The sequence below is a fragment of the Lemur catta genome, chromosome 11 (genome assembly GCF_020740605.2).
Source record: "Lemur catta isolate mLemCat1 chromosome 11, mLemCat1.pri, whole genome shotgun sequence".
Classification (NCBI taxonomy): domain Eukaryota; kingdom Metazoa; phylum Chordata; class Mammalia; order Primates; family Lemuridae; genus Lemur; species Lemur catta.
Genome location: NC_059138.1, coordinates 18,200,361 through 18,221,709, shown reverse-complemented (window position 1 = coordinate 18,221,709; position 21,349 = coordinate 18,200,361). Strand labels below are relative to the sequence as shown.

Sequence of the window (21,349 nt, the reverse complement as noted above, 5' to 3'; positions counted from 1 at the left end):
GCACGCCTGACTCCCGCCAGCCAGCGATTCTCTCCCTCTGTTCCCTGCATCCCAGCTCCGCCTACTGGTGCTCAGGACCAGCCACAGGGACAGCCCCCTGGGTGGGCAGCCTACTCACCCAGGTCCATATCTGCAGCCTTCGGCCGGTGGGAGCAGGGCACGTTCTTGAAGATGGCATCCAGAATCTTCTCCTTGACCTGAGTGATGGTGTCGCAGTTGAGGATCTTCACTGGGACCTCGGGGCTGTTGGCATTGTCTGGGCTGACACAGCTCAGGACCTGGGGGGAGGCGGGCAGAGGAGGCACGTGGAACAGGACGGCTGGAAAAGCTCCCCTATTCCTAGAAGCGTCTGGGGACCAGCTCATGAATGGCTCCTCCTCTCCAGGATGGGCTGGCGAGCGGTAGGGCGACTGCAGCCCACTGTGTTCCCACTGAGCCCACTGCCCTTTCCTGTCCTGGCCAGCAGAGCGATGCTGCAGCTTCAATGCCCGTGCAGGAGTATGAGCTGTGCACCTCACTCCCCATCAGAAAAAACTTCATTAGAATCTGAATTTTTCAAAGGGAACAATGTCCAAGTGTGTGGAGGCAGTGAGGCGCAATCTGCAGCAGCATGGACGCGAATGCATGCAGGCACACGCGCTGTCACGCACGCACACGGGAGGCACTGTCACAGCAGCACACCCAGGCCCCCACCCACCTCTGAACCCCCTGCCCCTCTGTGGGTGCCGGTCTCTTTCTTGTCACTCCCTCTCATACACACACTCACACTGAGAACTAATGGGAACCTGCCTCCTTTCTCAAAGATTTCATACCCTTCGCTTTTTTTGAGGGTTTCAGGTTGATCACAGGTTGGATAATCTATAAGAAGCTTAATGTGTTCTTTAAAAAATAAAAAGGCGCCCTTTAAAAATTACAGGTTCAGGCCAACTGAGATTCCTTCCTGGCTCTGAACTTGAACCCCCGTGTTACGGGAAGAGGTCACTGTCTGGCTTGGGGCCTGTATTTCTCTTTATGGGACTAGTGGAAAAGTTAAAACTCTGCTTCACCAAACTATATTTTTTCCTATAAAAAGTTCTGTGTTTTGCCTTTAACAAGTTCAAGCCTCTCTTCTCTTGCTGTTCTCGCAGTGGGCTCCTGGGTGGACGGGCCGCAGTGGCACAGCGTGGGTGCTGCGGGGAGGGAGTGAGGGCATGAGAGCCGGCAGAGGGTCTGGGTCCCCGGAGCACAGCTGCCCAGCGGCCTGCACCTCTGTGCTCCCGGACTCTCCCCCAGCCCTCCATGTGTCTCCCTTCTTCTCGAACTTTCACTCCTCCCTCACCCCCATAGCCACTTCCCTATGGCCCCATCTGGTTTGCAGAGCCAGACACGAGCCTCCCTCCCAGCCGCCCCTCTCCGGCTCCATGTGGTGCCAATCAGAGCCTGGCCCCTGGGCACCTGCCTTTCATTAGCAGCTAGACTGCTCCAGCTCAAATGGGAACATGCTTATTCCATTAAGAAGGAGAAGTAAAAAATCCCCTGGATCTATAAAACCAAACTCTCACCCTCAAAATACCTTAAACTGCACATGATGGTGCAAGGCCCTCTGGATCATGTGCTCCATGTGTGCCTTCTCCCGGCATTGCCTCCTGAGAGCCCCCCGCCTTCCCTGCGCTCAGCAGCCAAGCACAGCCTGTCCCTCGGCTGCTCTGGCCGCCCCTGCTGTCCTGTCCTCTGGGCCGTGGTGCAACAGCTCAGCCTCCCCCAGAAAGCAACGCAGCTCATGCGGGGCCTCCTCCTCCGAGGGACCACAAGGCAGAGGCTGCCATTTGCGTGCAATCTCCTGGCACTTCTAGTTGCCCCAGGGGTTCAGGGTGGCCTCATGAAAACACCTCCACGGCATGCTTCAGGCCTTCTAGAGAGGAAGCAGTGGCCCACACAAGGACAGGGCTTCCTGGCCACTGGCCAAGCCACAGCCCCACCTGGAAGCCCCCTTCCCCCACGCTCCTTGGCAGTTTCTGACTGGCAAGGCGGGCCCTCGCCTTCCTCCTGAGCCTCTCAGAGCCTCTCTGTGGTTGTCCCTCCTGCCCAGCTGACCAGAGTGCTCTGGGCTCCTCCAGCCACTGCAAATCCCACCACTCCCTGTCCCTGGATGTGGCCGGCTCCCCCAGGGTCTGGGCCAGCCTATCTGCTGCTGCCCTGCTCCCTTTCTCGCCTTCCGTCCTCCCTCCCAGGGCTGCTCCCCGCCTGTGTGAGACTGTCCTCCCCAGGCCCAGAGACACGGCCAAGTCCCCTGCAGCCGTTTCTTCTCCAGGCAGAGCAGCGGCAGGGCAGCTTCTGGCCCTTTCCCCACGGCTGGCTCCTGCGTCCCAGGTGTCCCGGCCTCGGTGGGTGGTCGGCCCTGACCCACTGCAACTTCCTCACCTGAACCAGCTCAGTGCACTAATAGCACTTTGGCCTCTGGGACAAGGAATGCTACAATTTGGGGACAGAGCGTTATCACAATTCATCGTGCTGGATTCAATATTGGGAAGCCGCTGGGGGGGCAGGAAAGAATGGGAGCTGGGGAGAGGCGGGGCAGCCGTTTCCAACAGGACCTTGACCGAGGGGATCCCCAAGTTCCTGGGGCAACCGCCTGGCCTCGCCTTATACAGCTTGGGTCACAGTTGCATTTGAACTTAGACTGGAGGGCACATGTGGGCTTCAGAACCACCAGGAGCTCATTCTAGTTTCCTCTCCGCCCTGCCCCCACCCCGGTGCCTGGAGCTATTCTGTAAGGCGTTAATTCTCCAGACTGGGGGAACAGATGAGGCGTTCACCTGGGTCAGCTAGCCCACTGCTGGCAAGGGCTACGACCCCACAACCGCTGTTTTCTGCAACTACACCAGTGTTGCTCAGATGCGTCTGGGCCACTGGTCCCCAAACCCAGATGCCCTGGTGCAGGGGAACGGAGGAAGTCTGGGGTGCCAGGCATGGGGGAGCACCTGGCTGGGCCCAGGCAGCAGACACACCTGGAAAGGCGTCTCTTCAGCATTTCCACGGTCCCCTCTGCTGGGCAGGCTGCTCAGGACCAAGCCTGCCTGCCAGAGCCGCGGGGGAAGCAGCGAGGTTCCTTACCAGGGTTTTGTAGTCGATCTGCTGGCGGATGAGCTTGTCCTCACTCAGGGAGTAGCGGGCCTCGCCCGTGATGGCGTCGATGGGGCCTTTCTCCATCTGCTGCTTGATGGCACAGAACAGGGAGAAGAGGGGCTCCCCAGCGCATTCCTGGACGAGAAGAAGCACGCTGGGCAGAGCTCCTGGACCGCTGGTGTGCGGAGCCCACCGCCCAGCCCTGCCTCTCCAAACGGCTGCTTCCACCCCTGCCGGCCTCCCTCCCGCTCCACCTGCTCTCACTCAGCTCTTTAATCCCCTCGTCTCCACCTCATTGCCCTCCAGGTTTCGTTCCTCCTGCCTCTTTGGACCACAGGATCTTCCCCCATTCTGCCCTTTCCTGCCACCCTTCCAGAGCTTTCTTTTCCCTCTCTCCATCTCCTGTCCCATTCTCTGCTCGTCTCCCACCCCACCCTGCCCCACCCTGCTCTCAGAGGCCCCATCCCAAGGCAGAGGTGGGTCCCCTGTGGCGTGAACTCCTTAGCAACCAAGTTAATAACTGGGAGCTGGGCGCTCCTCCCCCTCCCAGGCACCTGGCTGGCTTATCTGCTGCAACATGAGGCTCTGCACCTGCCTGAGACCCTTGTCAGCCTCAGCAAGTCTGGGGCTGGGAGGGGAAGGGAGAAAGCAAGGAAATAACAGGAGAATTGTTTTTAGCCCTAAATGGGAATTTAGCTTTAGGGACCACACAGCCCCTCAGAGACTCATCTCTCCCCTGCTGGGAGGAAACTGGCCTCGAGGGGACTTCGTCTCTGAAGCTGGGACTGACCATGGGGCTCTGTGTCCTGAGACAGTCCACGGTGAGGGTGAATGCCACTTCTTGTGGGGTTACAAGATTCAGGAGAGGTGGACTGGGGGGTGAAGGAGGACTTAGGGGGCGTGTAGGGACCCTGATCCAGGCTGGGGAGGAAGAAGTTCATGCCCAGGAGGGTGGGGTACCCGAGGCAGAGCCAGACATATGCCCACATCCAGTCCTACCTTGAGGAACTTGTAGAGGAGGAAAGTGAACCAATTGGTCAGCATCTTCTCAGCCACCGACTCGGTCCTGCCACCAGTCACCACGGGCACCGGCAGGACAAGACAAAGAAAGAAGCAGCGGGTCAGAGCCGCGGGCTGGGAGGGGCAGGGAAGAAGTGCGCATTGGCCTCGCTGCTCAGGGCTTTAGGCCAAATCTTGAGATCCTAATGAATGCAAGAGTTTCAGGGACTCCCAGACACCCCGGTAATGATGAGACAAGCTTTTCCTACGAAGCTGGAGGATGACATTTTGGGCATCAGGCTCGTGGGCGGGTTTTTGTGGGAGTGCTTTAGAGCCCTGCTGTCCAACGGCACGTTCTGTGGTGATGAGAATGTTCTCTGTGCTTCCAGTGCGGTAGGGACCAGCCACACATGGCTACTGAGCACCTGAGATGTGACTAGTATGTCTGAGAAACTGAAGTTTTCCATTTTATTTATTTTTAATTAATTTAGACTTAAATAGTCACATGTGGTTTGTAGCCATCCTATTGGGTAGCACAGCCATAGAGAACTTTATAGGCTAGATGTGTTCCTTTGGGTGAGAAAAGAAAGACAAAAAAAGCCCCAGGGAGACACTAATTTGGCAGGGGCTAGGAAGAAAGGTGGCAGGAGAAGAGAGCTGTAGTCAAAGGGCCAGAAGGTCAGATGGAGCCCACAACCTACAGACCCCCAACACTGGCAGCAGCATGGAGCAATATTCCTAGCTCACTCCAAGAGATGCTAAAATTGTCATATTGCAAAGGCTTCCACATACTTTGGAACTGCGCCTAGGAACGCTTCTAGTGTTTTATTTGCAATGACAGGAAAGTCCTTCTTCAGTCTAACTTGCATCTTTCATGCTACAACCCAAGCCCGCCTGTTCTTTCACTTGGGACGTGAAGATACAGCAGCAGTGTCAGTGGCCCAAGGACACTTCTCATGCATCCATTTAGAGACGATGAATTACATTCAAACTTGCACTAAGCATGCGGCTAGCTCCAGAGAGAATCTAGCCCATCCAGGTATGTGTGGATAGAGTTAAAGACTGCAGTTGCCAGAAAATGCTAATAACTACAGCCCCAAGGCAGTTGGGCAGCTGCCAGTGCAAAGTGAAGCTGGGAAGAGAGAAGGGGGAGGAATGTGGGAAGAAGGGGGCGGCCGGGGGAAGACAAGGAAAAGCAAATGAAGCGAGAGCACATGGGAGGGCAGGGACAGACAGCGAGAGGAGGGGACACAGAGGCAGAGCTAGACCATGCCGGGAAGTTGTCGGTGGGAACTCTGGCAGGCAGCGGCAACCCTAGAATTATGCTGGCAGGTGGCTGTGTGGTGAAAATAAAACAAAAATCAAAACGATCTACCTTGCTGTTTGCAAAGCTGTCTGATGGCTCCTACACGTAGCAGCCTTTGCAGCTGTGCAGGCGGATGCCCACTGTACCAGGAAGAAGCCCGGAGGAAACGCTTCTGAAAGCCAGAGCTATCCCCTGGACCAGGTGGGAGCCACTGAGGCCCTGCCTGAGACCCAGAACCAAGGGTGGAAGTCAGGGGGACAGGCAGACAGAGGCGCACAGCACACGGGTGGTCCGGGCGGGGGACTAGCCCTAATGACTGAACTTGGGAGTTTGCCAAGGTTACAGACATTGGGATAACAGCCTAGAAGAGAAATGGCAATGGGAGCACGGGTAGAGTGAGAGTGTCTCTATTTCCTGAAAGGCCAAAGCCATAGGCTATGGTTATGTGTTCTTGTGACCTTTTACGTTTCAACAGTGTCGAGCTGGAGGCCTCCAGCAGGGTCGAGCTGGCTGTACTGGGTAAGTCATTCCTAAATGGTTTTCACTCAGTGCTTCTCAAACATTAATACGTATTCAAGTCACCTGGGCTCCTCATTAAAATGCAGATTCGGATTTGGTGGGTCTGGCTGGGACCTGAGATTCTGCATTTCTACCAGGCTCCCCAGGCTGCATGAGGCCAGGGGGTCTCTCTCCTAATCCTAGTCCTGGCTTAGATGCCGCCAGGGGGTGGTCTGAATCACCTCCAAAGATTCCTTGCGAGAAGAACTGCAGTAGGAAGGGAGTGGAAGGGCAGAGAGGGAAAAATGAAGAGCAGATATGGGTCAGAGAACAGTAGGATGAGCCTATAGCGGGTGGCAGTGACACCGTCACCTCCCAGGGACAACGGGCAGGCTCTTCTCAGAGGGTGTGTGCTGCAGCCCAGACCTTAGGGAACACGGCTGCTCTCCTTGGGGCTCAGCCCTGGTCTCCCCAGAAGGCTGGTGAGCCGGGCACAGGCCGGGCCAGGCAGGGAGCGCCTGGCGCCCGCGGCCACACCCTCACCTCCTGAGCAGCAGCTTGGGGTGGTTCTTGCTCTCCAGGTTCTTGTCGATGAGGTCGGCCAGCAGCTGCTTCAGCACATCCGTGGCGTACTCGAGCTTGCTCTGCAGCACCGTCATGATGAGCGAGGCCACGTTGCCACGGTCGCGCATGGAGAAGCTGCGCTGGGACTCGAGCGTGCGGATAAAGGACAGCAGGAACACCTTGTTGTTGATGAGCTGGGCGAAGAGCTTCAGGCCCTTCTCCACGCGCTCCTGGCGGTAGCCCGGGACCTGCGGGGAGACCCGGGGGGTCCTGACGCCATCTTCCGGGGGCCCCGGTGACCACTCGAGGGGTGGGCTGTGCCTGCACCCTGGACCCTCCCATGCCACGTAGCACCTGCGCCTCAAGCCAGAGCCCACCTGGCCAGTGCTACTGAGTCCTCAGCACCAGCGCTAAGTACCTACTGAAGCCCATCACAGCCCAGGGGCTGGGACAGGGCCTCCACCTTAGAGGTGAGCTGGCCGAGGCATAGAGAGAACTTCACCCAGTCAGTAGACGGCGACACTGGGATTGGGCCTCCTTCTGCCAGACTCCAGGCTTGAGCTCTTCCCTGATGGTGACGCAGAGTTGATGAGGGGCCGTATGCCACGGCAGAACACCCTCACCCTGTGGGGAGCTCCCAGCGGTCGGGGCTGCTGTGGTTTCCACCCTGGCCAAGGGATCACCAGGCCTGAGCCTCCAACTAACTGAATGTCCCACCTCCTCCCCTGCCCCGTGCATCGTTTTGGCAGACTAGCGGCCTCAGAGTCAGGACTTCTGGCTTCCAGGTGGACTCTGACACCACCATGCTGTGTAACATGGGGTAAGTCACTTTACTTCTCTGGGGGCTAAGTTTATCCACCTAAAATGCGGGAAGATGAAGCCCAACAGTCTCTAAAGAGCTCCCTAACTCTAGCACTGATGTTTTCGTAGGGGCTCTTACTGAGACCCTGCTGTATCCAGCGGAAGGGAAGGAAGACAATTTTATCTTCCTGCCTGCATCGTCCGTTCCCTGGGAGAGCCCTGCAAGGGTGTACCAGCCACCCAGCAAACACGAGTCCACACGAAGCTGCACGTGATGATACGTCTCTGAGATCTGCAAGGACGCACGTAGCAGCTGTTGGTCACAGCCCCACACCGTCACTGCCCAGGTGTCCAGCAACAATAGAAGGGAGGGAGAAGCTGTGGCATGTTCCAACCGATGGAACACTACACAGCAATGACAGTGAGTGGCCCACTGCTACTCGCAATAACAGGGATGGATCTTGCAAACACAGGGAACGAAAAGAGTCAGACTCTACAGAGGGCATACTCTTTAACACCATTTAAATAAAGATTTTAAAAACAGGTAAAATCAGTGGTGGTAGGAGCATAGCTAGTCTGGGGGACGGCTGTGACTGAAGGGGAATAAGGGACTCCTAGAAGGCTGGTGATGTCCTGCTTCCTGGTCTGGACACTGGCTTGATGGGTGTGTCCCCCTGGGGGAAAACTCACCGGCTGGGCACCGGCCATGTGCACACCTTTCTGCATGAACACTTCTGCTAAAACACAAAGTCTACTTAAAAAGTCAACGACAGGCTCTGCCCTCGATGGAGAGTCCCCTGCGAACACAGCAAGGAGCATCTCCTGGGGTGGGTGCCAGGGGAGACAGCCATGGAGGTGCCCTCAGAGCCACATGTCAAGGAGTGTGTCCCAGTGGGGTAGACACTTCAGGGCTTTCAGAAGGAGTACCACGTGTGTAGCAGTGACAGACGTGGTTTCAGAGCCAGTTAAACTTGGGTTTAATTCTGTCACAGTCAAGTACAAGTGGCAGGGCCTTGGTGGACTCAGCTTCAGCTAACGTGTGTGTAGACCTTACCCCATGCAGAGGGCTGTCCTGTGTGCTCTGGGCTGTCACGTGCCCAGCACTGGGAAGGTAGGTCCCATGGTTACTCTAGGGACCCCGTGAGGCTAAGGAGCTGTCCCGAAGTCCCAAGACAGAGAAGGATCACGCCCGGCCATGAACCCGGGCAGTCGGCACCTCGTTCTACCATCTCCTGGGGTCATGTGGACCGAAGGAGAAGAAAACGTATGAAAAGCCCGAGGCACAGCTGAGTTCCTAAACAGCAGCTATTTTCTCCTGCTCTGCTCTGGAGGTTTTAAACTGGGAAAGACGGAGGCGGCCTGAGAAAGCCTTGTTTGCCCAAAGTCACAGAAGGTGGCAGAACATTCCTGTCACTCATTACTGAGCACCCTGTGTTCTAGGCTCGCTCGGGGCGAGGTGCTGGGAGGGGGCAGGGATCAGGCAGCCCCAGGCCCTGCCCTCAGAAGGTCGACCAGGAGGCCAGCTCCCGGTCCCCCGACCCCCTCCATAGTGGGAACCCTGGGGCCCGTCCTTTGCTCTGCAGAGAAGAGCTCTCGCTGCACTCCCCGAGCTGCCCGCCATCGCAGCTCCCACGGGGCTGGGAGCTGTAGGAAACATGTGCATCGCCAGAGCAGGTCCATTTTCGTTTCTCTTGCTGTGCTCCTGGGACTTGGAGCTGGGACTTGGAGCTGGGACTCTATGTAGCTCTAGGAGAGAGACGGGAACTCAACAGAGCTAAGCAGGCTCATGGAGCTCTCAGCACGACCCCTCCTGGTGAAGTCCACACTCCCCGCAGGGGGCCCATCCTCTGCTGGCCTCATGCCTGGCTCCCCCAGTCCCCCACTGCACCGGGGGCCGAAGAGGGAAGGGCAGCTTCCCCCTGCCATCATCTCAGGCCTCAGTCTGTGCATCTGTCTGTCTCCCAACTCTGTGCACACATGCCACACTCTGTGCTTCAAACCACTCAAACAGTGTCTCTGTGACTTGTCCTAATAATCACGGATAATGCCATTTCTTGGGCACCCACCACGTGCAATGCACAGGGCTGGGCACATTACATGCATTATCTCAAGTAAGTCTGGTAATGACCTTGCAAGAGTGGGTTATGATCTCCTTGTAACAATCTTTCAGAGAAGCTATTGAAGTTGTCCCAAGGCCATGCAGCTGGTGACGGGCAGTGCTGGATTTCCAGACCTAAGTTTGTTTGGCTCCTACGGGCCCCTCCATCCTCTCCGTCCCTCACCATGTCCAGCCGTACCCCTGGGCGTGGGAGCAGTCTGAAAGCCGACTCTGACGGCTTCCTGCAGCCTTCCCTGTGGGTTCTCCCACCTGCTCAGGCCGGCTGTCGAAGGGAGAGAGCCACATGTGGGTGTGGCACTATGGCATTTGGACAGGTGGAAGGGGACACGGACCAGCCAGATGGCACGCTTGGTATAAGGATGCACTCGGACTTCTTGCTGCGGCTGCACTTTCTCTGTGTGCAAAATGCACATGCCTGCTAGGCAAGTCTGGGCCCCACAAAGGAAGGTTCTAGCAAAGCCATCTAAAATGAAATAGCATCCTGTTCGGCAGCATGGGTTTTGGAACCAGAGAGACCACGGTGACTCGTGTGGAGGGAAACTCAACCACCTCTGGGCTCTACCGCCTCATCTGCAGAGTGAGGCCATGAGTGCCTGCACCATAATGTTTTATGGACATTAAATAAGATAATGTATGCAGAGTGCTCGGCACGCACCGTGCACACTTAAACAGCCAGTTTATTACCTGCCTTTCCAGCGCTGTGGACTGCTTTTCACACATCCCTTTGCCCAGAGTTTCCCAGATAGCTCATGCATCCGCACGGTGTTTTGGGGTACAGATGGCAGGACTTTTCTCCCCATTTTATGAAGGGAGGAGATGGAAGTAAAGTGTCTTGGTGAGGAGTACCCAGAACAATTCCCCTCTGTAGCCTGCCACCCTCCCCCAAAGTAAATGCCACTCTGAAACAAGACTTTCTTTATGCACCAGACGGTTCTCTAATTGAGTTGAAGTCTGCGAGTATAAAACTGGATAGTAAATTTTAATTGTAACCCAATAGGTTAGAGTTTAGGAGCCAATGATAGGTTGAAATTGGGAGCGGGTGATTGACTGCTCTGCGGTTTTAAAGGATTGGGGCATGACTAGTGCCTGGGAAGCCCCTTCCCTGAATGCCTGGACTGCACCCAGAGGGCCCCAGATGAGGGGGCCTGGTGGCCCACCCCCCAGGACAGCCTGGAGCAAGAGGACACCTCCTTCCTCCCACTCCCACACAGCAGGCAGGCATCCCAGTGGCTGAAAGGGTCGGGAAACACTGCTTTAGGTTCATCAGCGGCTTGTTCCTGTACTCAGAGCCCCGAGCACCAAGAGGGAGAAACAATTCTAGGGCAAGAAGGGACTGGAAGCAAATGAATAAGAAAACAGTGACGCACAAATGATCCCTGGATTTCACAGGGGAGATGGATCTCACATAGCCCCACGCTAATGTGGGTGGTAAAAGTTCTTAGAAAATATGATTTAAAAGTTACATCCATAAAAGAAACTTACTTAGACTTGGAATTTTGAGTTAGTGAAGAAAGGAGAATAACTGTATATACTCAGCCTCGTTGGATTCTTATTTAGATTGTTCTCCACCCCGTCCACAGGAGACACGGGATGTTCAAACATAATTTCCCCGCAGGATGGCCCTTTTCACCCTGATTTGGACACACAGATATTCATTTATTCAGTCATTCACCAGTTCCCACACGCCTGTCCTGTGCCAAGCACCCCGCTCTGCTGGAAGTTAGAATTGCAAAGATAAATAAGGTATGGGCACAGTCTACACACCAGATCACACTCACACACACACATTCATACACGTCTTATCTTTTCATCACTCTCGTGTCTCCCTTTAACCAGGAACTAGCATACTCTCCAGCGCCCTAAGAACCCTGGTATTCTGAAGCAAACAAAAGGTGAGGCTGGAGGAGAGAGAAAAAGAGAGAAACGTGAGTGGGAATGGGGGAGGGACACAGTCAGGGAGCATGACCCAGGAAACGGGTAGAGAAAGTATCGTGACGCACATAGTGCTCTGTGTGTGGGCACACGCATCCACACATGCACGCACATACACATGTATGTAGGCAGACAGAAAAGATGAATCATCAGCGAGGACACAGAGACCACCGTCTCCAGTCTCAGGAAGTGTCTCTTGGTGTCTATCGGCCAAGGGGAGCCCCCCAGACAGAAACGCCCCTGCCCTCGCTACAGACACGCACACACAAACACGCTTCATTCAACAAGCTAGTTTGGGGTAATGTGTGTGTTGTGAATGTCGCTGAGGACTTGCTGGGCTTACTGCAGAGGTGACAGTCTGCAGCATCCCCTTTGGAAAGCCCATGCAGACAGACCCTCAGGTGTCAGTACCTGAAAAACCATGTGCCTCCTGAGGGACGGGTCTATTTTTATTTTATGGACAATGTAAATCTTGGAATCGATCTTATTTCTGTTGTTGCCCTGGCTATAGACGTTGGATCCATCCTGATAAGTACCCAGAGCCATAAGGCCATGGACATGGCACCTGGAAGTCGAGTGCACAGGTTGTCATTGGGAGTGAGGGCTCAAGTCTAACTGCCTGGGCTCAGACCCTCACTCCGCCCCCACCAGCTCTGTGGCCCCAGGCAACCACTGAACTCAGTCATCCCTTGGTCTTGTCCCTGTAAAATGGGCTTCCTACTCCACAGGGTTCTTGGGAGGTTAAGTGAATGCATGCATGCAAAGTGCTTGACCTGTGCCAGGATATTAGCAACAGTCAACTAACAGTGATTATTCCTTATGATTATTATTTTGTCCTGGTTCCCTCATTTATACATTTCACTTTTCTCTGGTATTTATCTCTGCAAGCCATTCTAAAGCGCCTTTGGAATAAAGAGTAATGTAAATATGTACATAAGCCAGATACCATGTGGACAGGAAGTGGGATAAAATGTTTAGGAGATGAGGTCCCTGCTGGTAGAAGAGACGGTAAGATTTTATCATTCACATTTCCCCCTCCTTTCCAAATACAACGTTTATCTTTTCCAACTAAGCACCAAGTGGTAAAATCCCTTACATGTTGAGCACCGACTGTGTGAATAAAATCCCCCGTAGCCTGGTTTCTTAAATAATGGTCCATGAACTTCCTCAATTTAGCTGCCATATTTTTTGTTTCTGCATATATGTAGTTTTTCTGGGGAAAAGTTCTACAACATCCATTTAATTTTCAAAGGGCTCCATGACCCCCTACGACCTGAAGCCCTACTCACACCTCTGTTCTGAGGGGGCTTGGCCCCATCTCCGTCTGGGTGCCAACAAGCTGAGGGACCCTGGGCAAGTTGTGTCCCTGCCTGGCTTCAACTTTCTCACCTCCGGATGAGGATGGACTTGAAGATCGCCAACACGCTCCCTGCTCTAAGGCCAGGATGGGGTACCGCTTCTCACCTCGAGGTCCCGGAGGACAGGGTGGTCTTCAATTCCCGGGAACAGCACCCGCATGGTGTAAGTCCTGTAGTCCAAGAAGGGAATCCCAGCTCCATCCAGGTCACTGGTCAACTCGTGGATGTCTGTCTGCAGCTCGGCAAAAGCTGGCAGGAAGAGAAGGCTGTGAGACTGCTGGGTGGGGTGGGCCCAAGAGCCGCCCCCATCTCCGAGGGTGCTGAACCCTCACTCAGACCCCCAGGAGACCTGTGCAGTGGACCACAGATGTGCGGGAACAACTGGGGAGGGGGTGTTTAAGTAGCCAGGATGAATGGCATTAGCATGGGAGAAAGTGCAAGGACACTTGTCTTGGGGCCAAATCCCTTCCAAAGTGTGGGGGCTGGGGAGGCTGTCCACAGATCCATGCTATTGCTGGGGCCAGCAGGGACCACCCAGCCAAAGATGAAGGGCTCTGGTTTGCAAAATGTGCTGGCGGGGATGTAGAGGGATGGGTGAGAGAAGGGAGATGTTCCAGTGGTGAAGGATCTGTTTCTGATGCTGTTTTATACAAGGTTTCCTTGAGGATTTCAGAACCATTTCTTCTGATAAAAGAAAAATGTTTGAAGGGCCAGTTCTGGACCATGAAGCTCACTGGAGCCACTGAACCTCCAAATGGGGCTGGAACAGAGGCTCGGCCACGATAATATATTCCTTCTGTGTAAATACACAGGAGATGTCTTTGTCCTTCCTGCCTCAAAGTGATGCTACTTGGTGGTGAATTATGATCAGCATGTGGGCACTGCTGCGGGTGGAGGCAGCTCAGGCCTCCAGATGGCCAGAGTCACAAAGCCCCATATGGGACAGTCCACGCTGTGCAGCCCCGCAGTGGTCATCACATTCCAACCTGGGCGCGTCTCCCTCTAGGGCCACCCTCCACCACAGGATGTCCTCAAAGGTGAGGCACCAGCCTTCCTGGCTCTGCCTTTCTCCCTGGTGCACGCACACACACACACACATGCACGTGTGCACACACATGCACATATGCACATGCACAACTGGGATGGAGTAACACATGTCAGCAAAGAAGAACAGCCAGTGGACATAGACTAACCAATATTTCTATTTTTTTTATTTTTTTAATTTCAGAATATTATGGGGGTACAAATGCTTTGGTCACTTAAATTGCCTTTGCATTGCCTGTTCAGAGCTACAAGCGTGCCCATCCCCCAGGCAGCACGAACGACACCCGTTAGGTGTGAATTTACCCATCCTCTGCTCCCCAATATTTCTATTTATATGAACTGAAGAATAGGAGAAAATACTTTGCGAATGAGCTCAGATGGGATTCACAAGCCCAACATGGGTCTAGAGCCCCCAAAAGCGAGCACAGTGGGCTGTGATGGTCACATAAACACAACACAGCCACCCCAGGAACTGCAACAGGAGCCCCGCTCGCCCTTCCCAGTGCATTTGGTGCAGCTCCAGCCTGCACAGCAGACTTGAGGCCCACGGGTTTGGCTGTCGGTGCCAGGAGAATCTCAAGGCTGCTCCTTTGCAAGGACAAAGGGGACACCACCTGGACACATGGAAAGGCCGTTGGAGACCCTCTTGTTGCTCCTCTTTCCCTGCACCCCTTCCCCTCTGCTCTGGTCACACGGACACAGGGGTTCTTGCCACGTAGAGTGGCCCTGACGACAGATAACCCAAAGGCATCCAAGGGGAACCTGCACTGATGTGTGTACGTGTGTGTGTAAAAGGGGTGTCAATAGGCCTTTCAACATGTGCTGTCACCAAAGTCCCAGCAAACACTGGTGTATGTCCCAAGTGAGGAACACGTGTGTGTATGCTTATAGGAGTGTGTGGGAATGTGTGCACGGGCATGAGTGTGCTGCACAAATGCTTCTGAGTGTGAGTCTGTCAGTGAGTGTATGTGAGAGTGTGTTAGTGTGAGTGCATAAGTATGTATGTCAGTGTGTATGAGTGTGAGTGCATGAGTGTGCATGTCAGTATGTTAGCGTGAGTACGTAAGTTCATGAGTGTGTATGTCAGTGTGTATGAGTGTGCATGTTGGTGTGTATGAATGTGTATGGGTGCGTGAGTGTGTATGAGTGTGAGTACATGGGTGTGTCAGTGTGTGAGTACACAAGTGCCTGAGCGTGTATGTTGGTGTGTATCAGTGTGTGTGGCTGCATGAGTGTGTGAGCATGGCTATGAGTGTGTGGGCGTGTGTGGGGTGGGAGTGTGTGCACACACACTTTTGTGTGTTTATATATCAGAAGTTCAGGCTTATGAAGGGCCAGGCTGGGCGCCTCATGGGTTGTGAGTGAGTGACATCCTGGACGACTGTAAAGTCCCCAAGAAGACACCTTTGCTGTGCCAGCGCCGCCCTGCAAACGTCCAGCAGCCAGCTCTGGGAACCCCTGGGAAGCGCCGCCATGGCTGATCCACAGTCCTTTGCTGTAGGACCCCCCTTCCCACCCTGCAGCCAGCCCTCCCCCAGCCAAGGCTCCCTCTTGGGGCCTCCACTGACACTCGGGGGCTGGACGCCTGTCTGACTGTTGAGTCCTCCCTTTCTGGGGACGTTCACACTCCCCGTGGCTGTCCCCTCCCAGGTGGGGTGCTCAGCCTGCGGGGAGGAGAAGGAGGGGGTTGGCTTTTTATCGGTCTGCAGCTTTCCTTGAAGTCACCAAGCTCTTCCAACATTCAAAGCCTCGTGCCTGCCACACATAAAAGAGATTCTAATCACTACACCTAATTAGAGGAAAGAGTACATTGCGGAGAAAAAAATTAAGCAGCGTAAATATAATAAAAGGCAGTAATTAACAGTCCCACAAGGCGGATGCTGTGTTGACAGCTGAAGGATGTGGAGAGGGGGCAGAATGGATCCACTTCCCCATCAAAAAGAGCCGTGGCCGCCCTGGTGGGACGCGGCGTGATGTGAGAGCCCCAGGTACAGGGCGGGTTTACGCCACGTATAAATCTACGGCAAAGAACCGGCTCTGATCCCCCCAGGGTGGCTCACAAAATGATATCCTGGGGGTTACAAGAGTCTGATGCCTGAATTTCCTTCTTGGATTTAGTGCAGCTGATTTCACTTTACGGTGGTGTTTGTAATTTTTTTTAAATACAATCTGGGAAACACTCTTCCTTCTAAATCACGGATCAGCCCTGCAGCTTACTTTCCTGCTCTAGGAAGAGAGCTGGAGATTGCTGGAATGGGTCACGTCAGGACACCCCCAGGCGTCTCCTAGAGTGTAAAGCCCACCCAGCCAGGATTCCAGGTCTGGAGGCTGCTCTAGGGGGGGTTGAGATGATCCCAATCTGACACCTGGAAGGAGAGGGCAGAGAGGCCTCAATTCACCTGGTGCTGCCGGGTGGGGCCTGCTGGGCATGGGTTGGGTCTGGACTCGGGCTCAGGGCTCTGCAGGTAGGACACACGGCCTTCAGCACTGCTGCCTGCTGCCCCTGCTTGCTTGTATGTGAGACGCACACGCATGTGCATACACACACATGCACACACGCACATGCACACACAGCGTCTGGCATGGGCCGCGGCCACCTGGTCACTCAGTACCTTCCTTGCACTCCAGGGCTACGCGGGACTCCAGGTTGTCCATCTGCATCTGCAGCCGCTTCAGCGTGAGGTCGCTCTCACGGGACTTGCGTTTGTAGGCGATGAGCACGGCCACGATGAAGATGATGAGGAGGCCGCCGGCCACCGCGATGCTGACGATGGCGGGCAGGCTGAGCGGGCTGTCCGGGGCGATGTACACCATGCCCGGGGAGTACTCCATGCCGCCGACACGGGCCTGCGGGCACACCGGGCGAGGGGAGCTGGGTGTGAGGGCAGAGCAGCCCGGGGAAGAGTCCGGGTCACCCAGGGCGGGATGAGGGAAAGCACTGCCTGGGAGGAGTCTCGTCACTGCCACCTACGGCAGGGCAGGCGGGGGCTGGGGGAAGGGGCGGGTGAGGCCACCCGCAGGTGAAAACCCGTAGGTCCTCCTATTCAGCATTGTCATCTTCATAAGGAAAGAGCCCTCAGCTGGGACCTCAGCACGGTGTGCCATGGCGCCAGTGACAGGCTCCTGTAAGATTCGCCCCCGCTAGACGGGAGGACGACTGAGGCACAGAACATGGTATTGTGCACTGCCCCGGGCCAACACGGCCTTGCCCCTGAAAGCTCTCTCGCCTACCGCAGGTGACCTAGCACAGCACTCAGTGCCGCTCCGCACTCCCTTACCGTTCCTCCAGCCAGCGGGGAGAGGACGACAGCACGGAAGAGAGAGGCTCCAAAGAGGGACAGGAGGAAGGAACTTGGGATGTGAGGTAGGTACAAGGGAAGTTCACGGTGGGCTAGAATCCCCTCCTGGAAAGCCCCGGTGGCCTGGGATGGAGCTGGACCCCTCACATCTGCACCCATGGTGCCCACTCCATCTGGGGGTGGATCCCGCCAGCCTCACCATCACTTTGTGCCTGCCGATGAGGTTTGGGGACTCGCAGAGCAGCTGCACATCAGACACGGTCACAGTGCATGGCTTCTCCCCGACCAGCACGGTGTAGTTCAGCTTCACGTTGCCCCCGGCCACGGGAGGGATCAGGTTCTTGCCCTGCATGGACAGGAAAGCCCCGGTTCCCAGCCCAGAGTCAGGACCACTGCTGCCGGCTGACTGCCAGGTCCTCACACCCAGTGGTCCCATCCTGCTGGTGAGCTGAAGAGGCCACCTTTGGCAATAAGTCCAAAATATCCATGGTGCATATATACCACCATTGTTCCTTCCTCCCCTCGGGAAATCAATTGTCAAGTACTCTTTTCAGCTTATCCCAAATGCAGCCTCAGAATCTTTCTTAACACAGAGTTGGAGTTAGTCACCACTGGTTGATTCAAATTGTCATGTGAGTTAAAATTAATTTGCAATCCATGCTGTGAAGAAACTCTATGCTGTGGTTTGTGAAAGGCCACCTAGAAGGAAGCCGTGGGGGCTTCTGACCTCCCAGTTCTTGGACTCTCAAGACAAACAAAGCTTGGGAGTCGAATAGCCAGGGTGCATCTGCCTGCCCTGCATGAAACTGCCTGTAAAGCGAGTTTTCTTCCCAACACAAATGCAGAGAGAACATTTATCAGACTCTGGGCTCTGCTGCAACTTCTGCAAAGGATGCTGGCTGTGGAATGTGGCAGAAACCTGTGACTCCTGGCTGTGTCTGTGACGTGCAGTGCTGCCCACCCTCCTCCCCACCTGCCCATCACTCTCTGCACCTTTAGGATGATGGGCGTGCCGGGCTTGAGCTCCAGGATCCCCGAGGGGCCAAAGGCCTCAAACACAGGGTTTGGGTAGTAGGTGAAATTGGTCTTGTTGAGGATGAGCAGGGACTGGACGTTGTCCAGGATGAAGCCAAACTCCTCAGGCCGCTCGGTCAGGTCAGACTGGTGGTCGGGACCCAGAGCGAGGGCTGGAGCCTGGCAGGTCATCTCAGTGGCGTTCAGAACCTCGCAGATCTGCAGGGCAAGCCAGAGGTGGGGGGGGTCTATGCAGTATACCCCCACACGCCCACCGCCCCAGTGCACACACCGGGCCTCCCAGGTGCTGTTAGTATACCATGGGGTCAATGTGGGAGGATTATGGACCAGTCACAGCTCCTCTGGAGCCAGACCACACACTGGGGCACTCAGGAATAAGCTCTGCAGGTGGCACCCAGCTCCGGTTTTGCTCACAGTGCGTGTGGCAGGGACTAGTTGGAAGGACGGAGTAAGGGTATGAAAGCCCGGAAACTCCCGGAGTCCTTGCTCCTCTATGCCTGCATGCCAAGAAGTGAAATTGCCCTTGTCTGCCCCCAACCCACCGTCCCAGTGCTCAGGGCTGCCCCAGGCTGTGGGTCATCTGAGTATGGGCAGAGAGTCCTTGAAGCCCCCACCCTTTGGGGAAGCAGCCCGCGGAGTGGCAGCCCGGCGAGCCCCGCCAGCCCGGGACTCACGTTGATGTGCTCCTTCCCTCCGTGCTTGGCGCGGATCTGGGGGTTCTGTATGAGGTCCAGGTGTGTCCCCCACACGGCGATGGGTGTGTTGCCACTGACCGGGAAGAAAGAAGGAGGCGTGTGAATCACAAGCACAGGAAGAGCAATGGCACTCGACGATGACGGTAATCGAGTTGAGCTATGACAGTAAGGACCATGATAACCAGGCAGCATAATAATGTTCACAGGGGCCAGGATGACAAGCTGACTGCATAATAATAAGGACGAGCATCTCAGCAGCCAAGGGGAAGACAGCGATGACCAGATGTCCGTGGCCGCCCTTCCCTGAGTGCATTCACAGCGTGGACGCCCCGTGGAGGCCTGGTCTATGGCACAGCCCCCTTGGCTCTCCCAGGCCCCCTGATCTGAGCCAGCTTCTTCTCTGCAACCCCCCACCCCAGGTCCTCACCAGTCTGGCCACTCTTTTTACATGGGTTGGGCCTAATGTGAGCCTCGCTCCAGACCATCCCTGCCACACCCTCGGGGGGCTCAGCCTGCTCCCCCAGGGCGATCGCACTACAAACTTCCACCCTGGAGGCTTCAGTCCAGCTGAGAGCTAAAGCAAATGCTCTGAAACTCGGCCTCCTGCACCCTGGCTGGCACGGGACCACCAACGGGGAGGGCCCAGGAGGTCCGTCTTGTGTAGCCTTTTACAAAGGAAACCTGGACTCCGGTGTGCATCCTTAGGGTGGCTGAGATGCGGGCATGGAGGGGTGGGCAGTACCCTACGGGACTGAACCTTCCTTGAAGGCTCTTCAAAAAGAAACGAGGAATAACCTGATCCCCAGTCAAGGGAGCCTCTTTGAGAAGAATCCTGCTTTAGCAAGTTACATGCTCGGTAGGTAAAGAATCCATGACAGCCACACCCACATTCGTTCCTACCCATCTATCCACCTGCCCATCTTCATACTGCTGGTTACTCGCCCCCTCTCCTTGCACACAGGCACACGCGTGTGCGTGCGCACACACACACACACACACACACACACACACACACACACACACGCATGCGCAGGAAGAGTCCTGTGAGACCCAGAGAGGCAGTGCTGGAGTTGAGCTTCTGGTGTCCAGCCCTACAGCCACCTTCCCACCTTCTCAGTCACCAGTTTGGCACGCAGTTCCCAAATGCCCCAGAACGTGCTCCGAGCTCCCTCGTGATCTGAGCACGATTAGGGGACAGCGGCTGAGCACAGGGAGGATGGCACCTCCATCTCTGTGACAGCGGCACAAGGAAGGACTGAATTGGACTGGGCTGTGAGCTCCTCAGCAGAGGCAGCGTGTGCTGGCTGAGGCACAGGGTCAGAGCCCCCAGAGCTTTCCCAGGCCGCCTCCTCTCCACGCCTCGTCTTCCGCACCTGCTTTCAGATGGTGGCTAAAGCGTAGGTTTGGGCCTTACAGAGCAGCTGCTGGGAACAGCCCGTCTCAGCTCAGCAGGCAAAGGCTGCCTTTCCTTTGGGTTCAAGGCAGGGGGTGGCAAACTCTTTCTATAAAGGGCCGGGTAGTAAATATTGTAGGCTTTATGGCCATATGGTCCCTGTTGCAATTGCTCAACTCTGCTGCGGTGGTGAGAAAGCAGCTATGGACAGAACATACACGAATGAGCACGGCTGTGCACCAATAAAACTTTATTTACAAGAACAAGTGGCCAGCCAGATTTGGCCCACGGATGGAGTTTGCTGACCCCTGGTGTAAAGGGCTGTTCCCTGGACTGGAGGCGTCCCTGCCCGCCTCAGCTCAGGAGGCCACTTCTGTGTGCACTGCCCGCCTGCTCCCCCAGAAGCAGACAGTGGGAGGCCTGCACCCCTAGGGCTGGGCAGTGCACTGCGCCTTCGCCTCTCACTGGTTCCCTCAGAGCCTGTGAGGGGGGTGACAGGTGAGGAGCTCTGGCCCCAGGGAGGTTAGATAGCTCTTAAGGTCACCAGGCTGGTAAGCAGTGGGGCAGGGCTGAGCCCAAGCCCTTGTTCTGTCCCCACGCGGCCTGACACAGAGCTTTCCCAGCGATCTCCCCAGCCTTGCCGAGAGGATGCCCTCTGCAGCACCTGCTCACTCCCTGCCCTCCAGGGCCTGCAAAGGCAGACCCCTGCTGTGGCCCACAGCTCCTCCCCCAGTGTGAGACTCACCGCCCAAGAGACCCTAGAGACCCTGGAGTTCCCAGATCCCCAGCGGTGGAGGCCCAGGAAGAGTGTGCAACCTGCCCAAGGTGAGTGGCTAAGCGAGAACCGGCACCGAAGGTCCCCAGTCCCTGCTCCGGGGTCTTTCTCTAACAGCATCAAATGCCTCATCCCCTCCCTCCGGGATGTATTCAGTGCATCACTGTTGGGGACTGAGAAAGAGCAGGAAACAGAACCCAAACTCTGTCCTTGAGGATGTTGCTGCAGAGGGAACGACAAACATACGAAGGCAGCTGGAGGTCACAATGAGACAAGGACTGGCCGCCGGGAGGCTCCGGGAGCACAGGGATGGCTGCCCAGAGGGAGCCTCCAGGGTCAGGACATGGCTTCCTTCCAGGGCAGGCCACGAAGTCAAGCCTGATCTGACTCTTCTCCCACACCCCTCAGGACCACAGTTATTGCCCA

The 21,349-nt window shown here is 55.7% G+C and overlaps 1 protein-coding gene across 1 annotated transcript in view; it reads right to left on the bottom strand.

Annotated features, from left to right (window-relative positions):
• PLXNA4 (plexin A4) overlaps window positions 1–21,349 on the bottom strand; it is a 345,855-nt gene that overhangs the window by 31,990 nt on the left and 292,516 nt on the right. The window contains exons 16-24 of the mRNA XM_045564696.1: window positions 18,735–18,828; window positions 18,019–18,258; window positions 17,225–17,371; window positions 16,339–16,573; window positions 12,789–12,931; window positions 6,452–6,720; window positions 4,105–4,171; window positions 3,094–3,240; window positions 119–278 (exon numbers count right to left, since the gene is read on the bottom strand). Coding sequence (XP_045420652.1) covers window positions 119–278; window positions 3,094–3,240; window positions 4,105–4,171; window positions 6,452–6,720; window positions 12,789–12,931; window positions 16,339–16,573; window positions 17,225–17,371; window positions 18,019–18,258; window positions 18,735–18,828 — 1,502 coding nt within the window. The remainder of the gene's footprint in view (window positions 1–118; window positions 279–3,093; window positions 3,241–4,104; window positions 4,172–6,451; window positions 6,721–12,788; window positions 12,932–16,338; window positions 16,574–17,224; window positions 17,372–18,018; window positions 18,259–18,734; window positions 18,829–21,349) is intronic.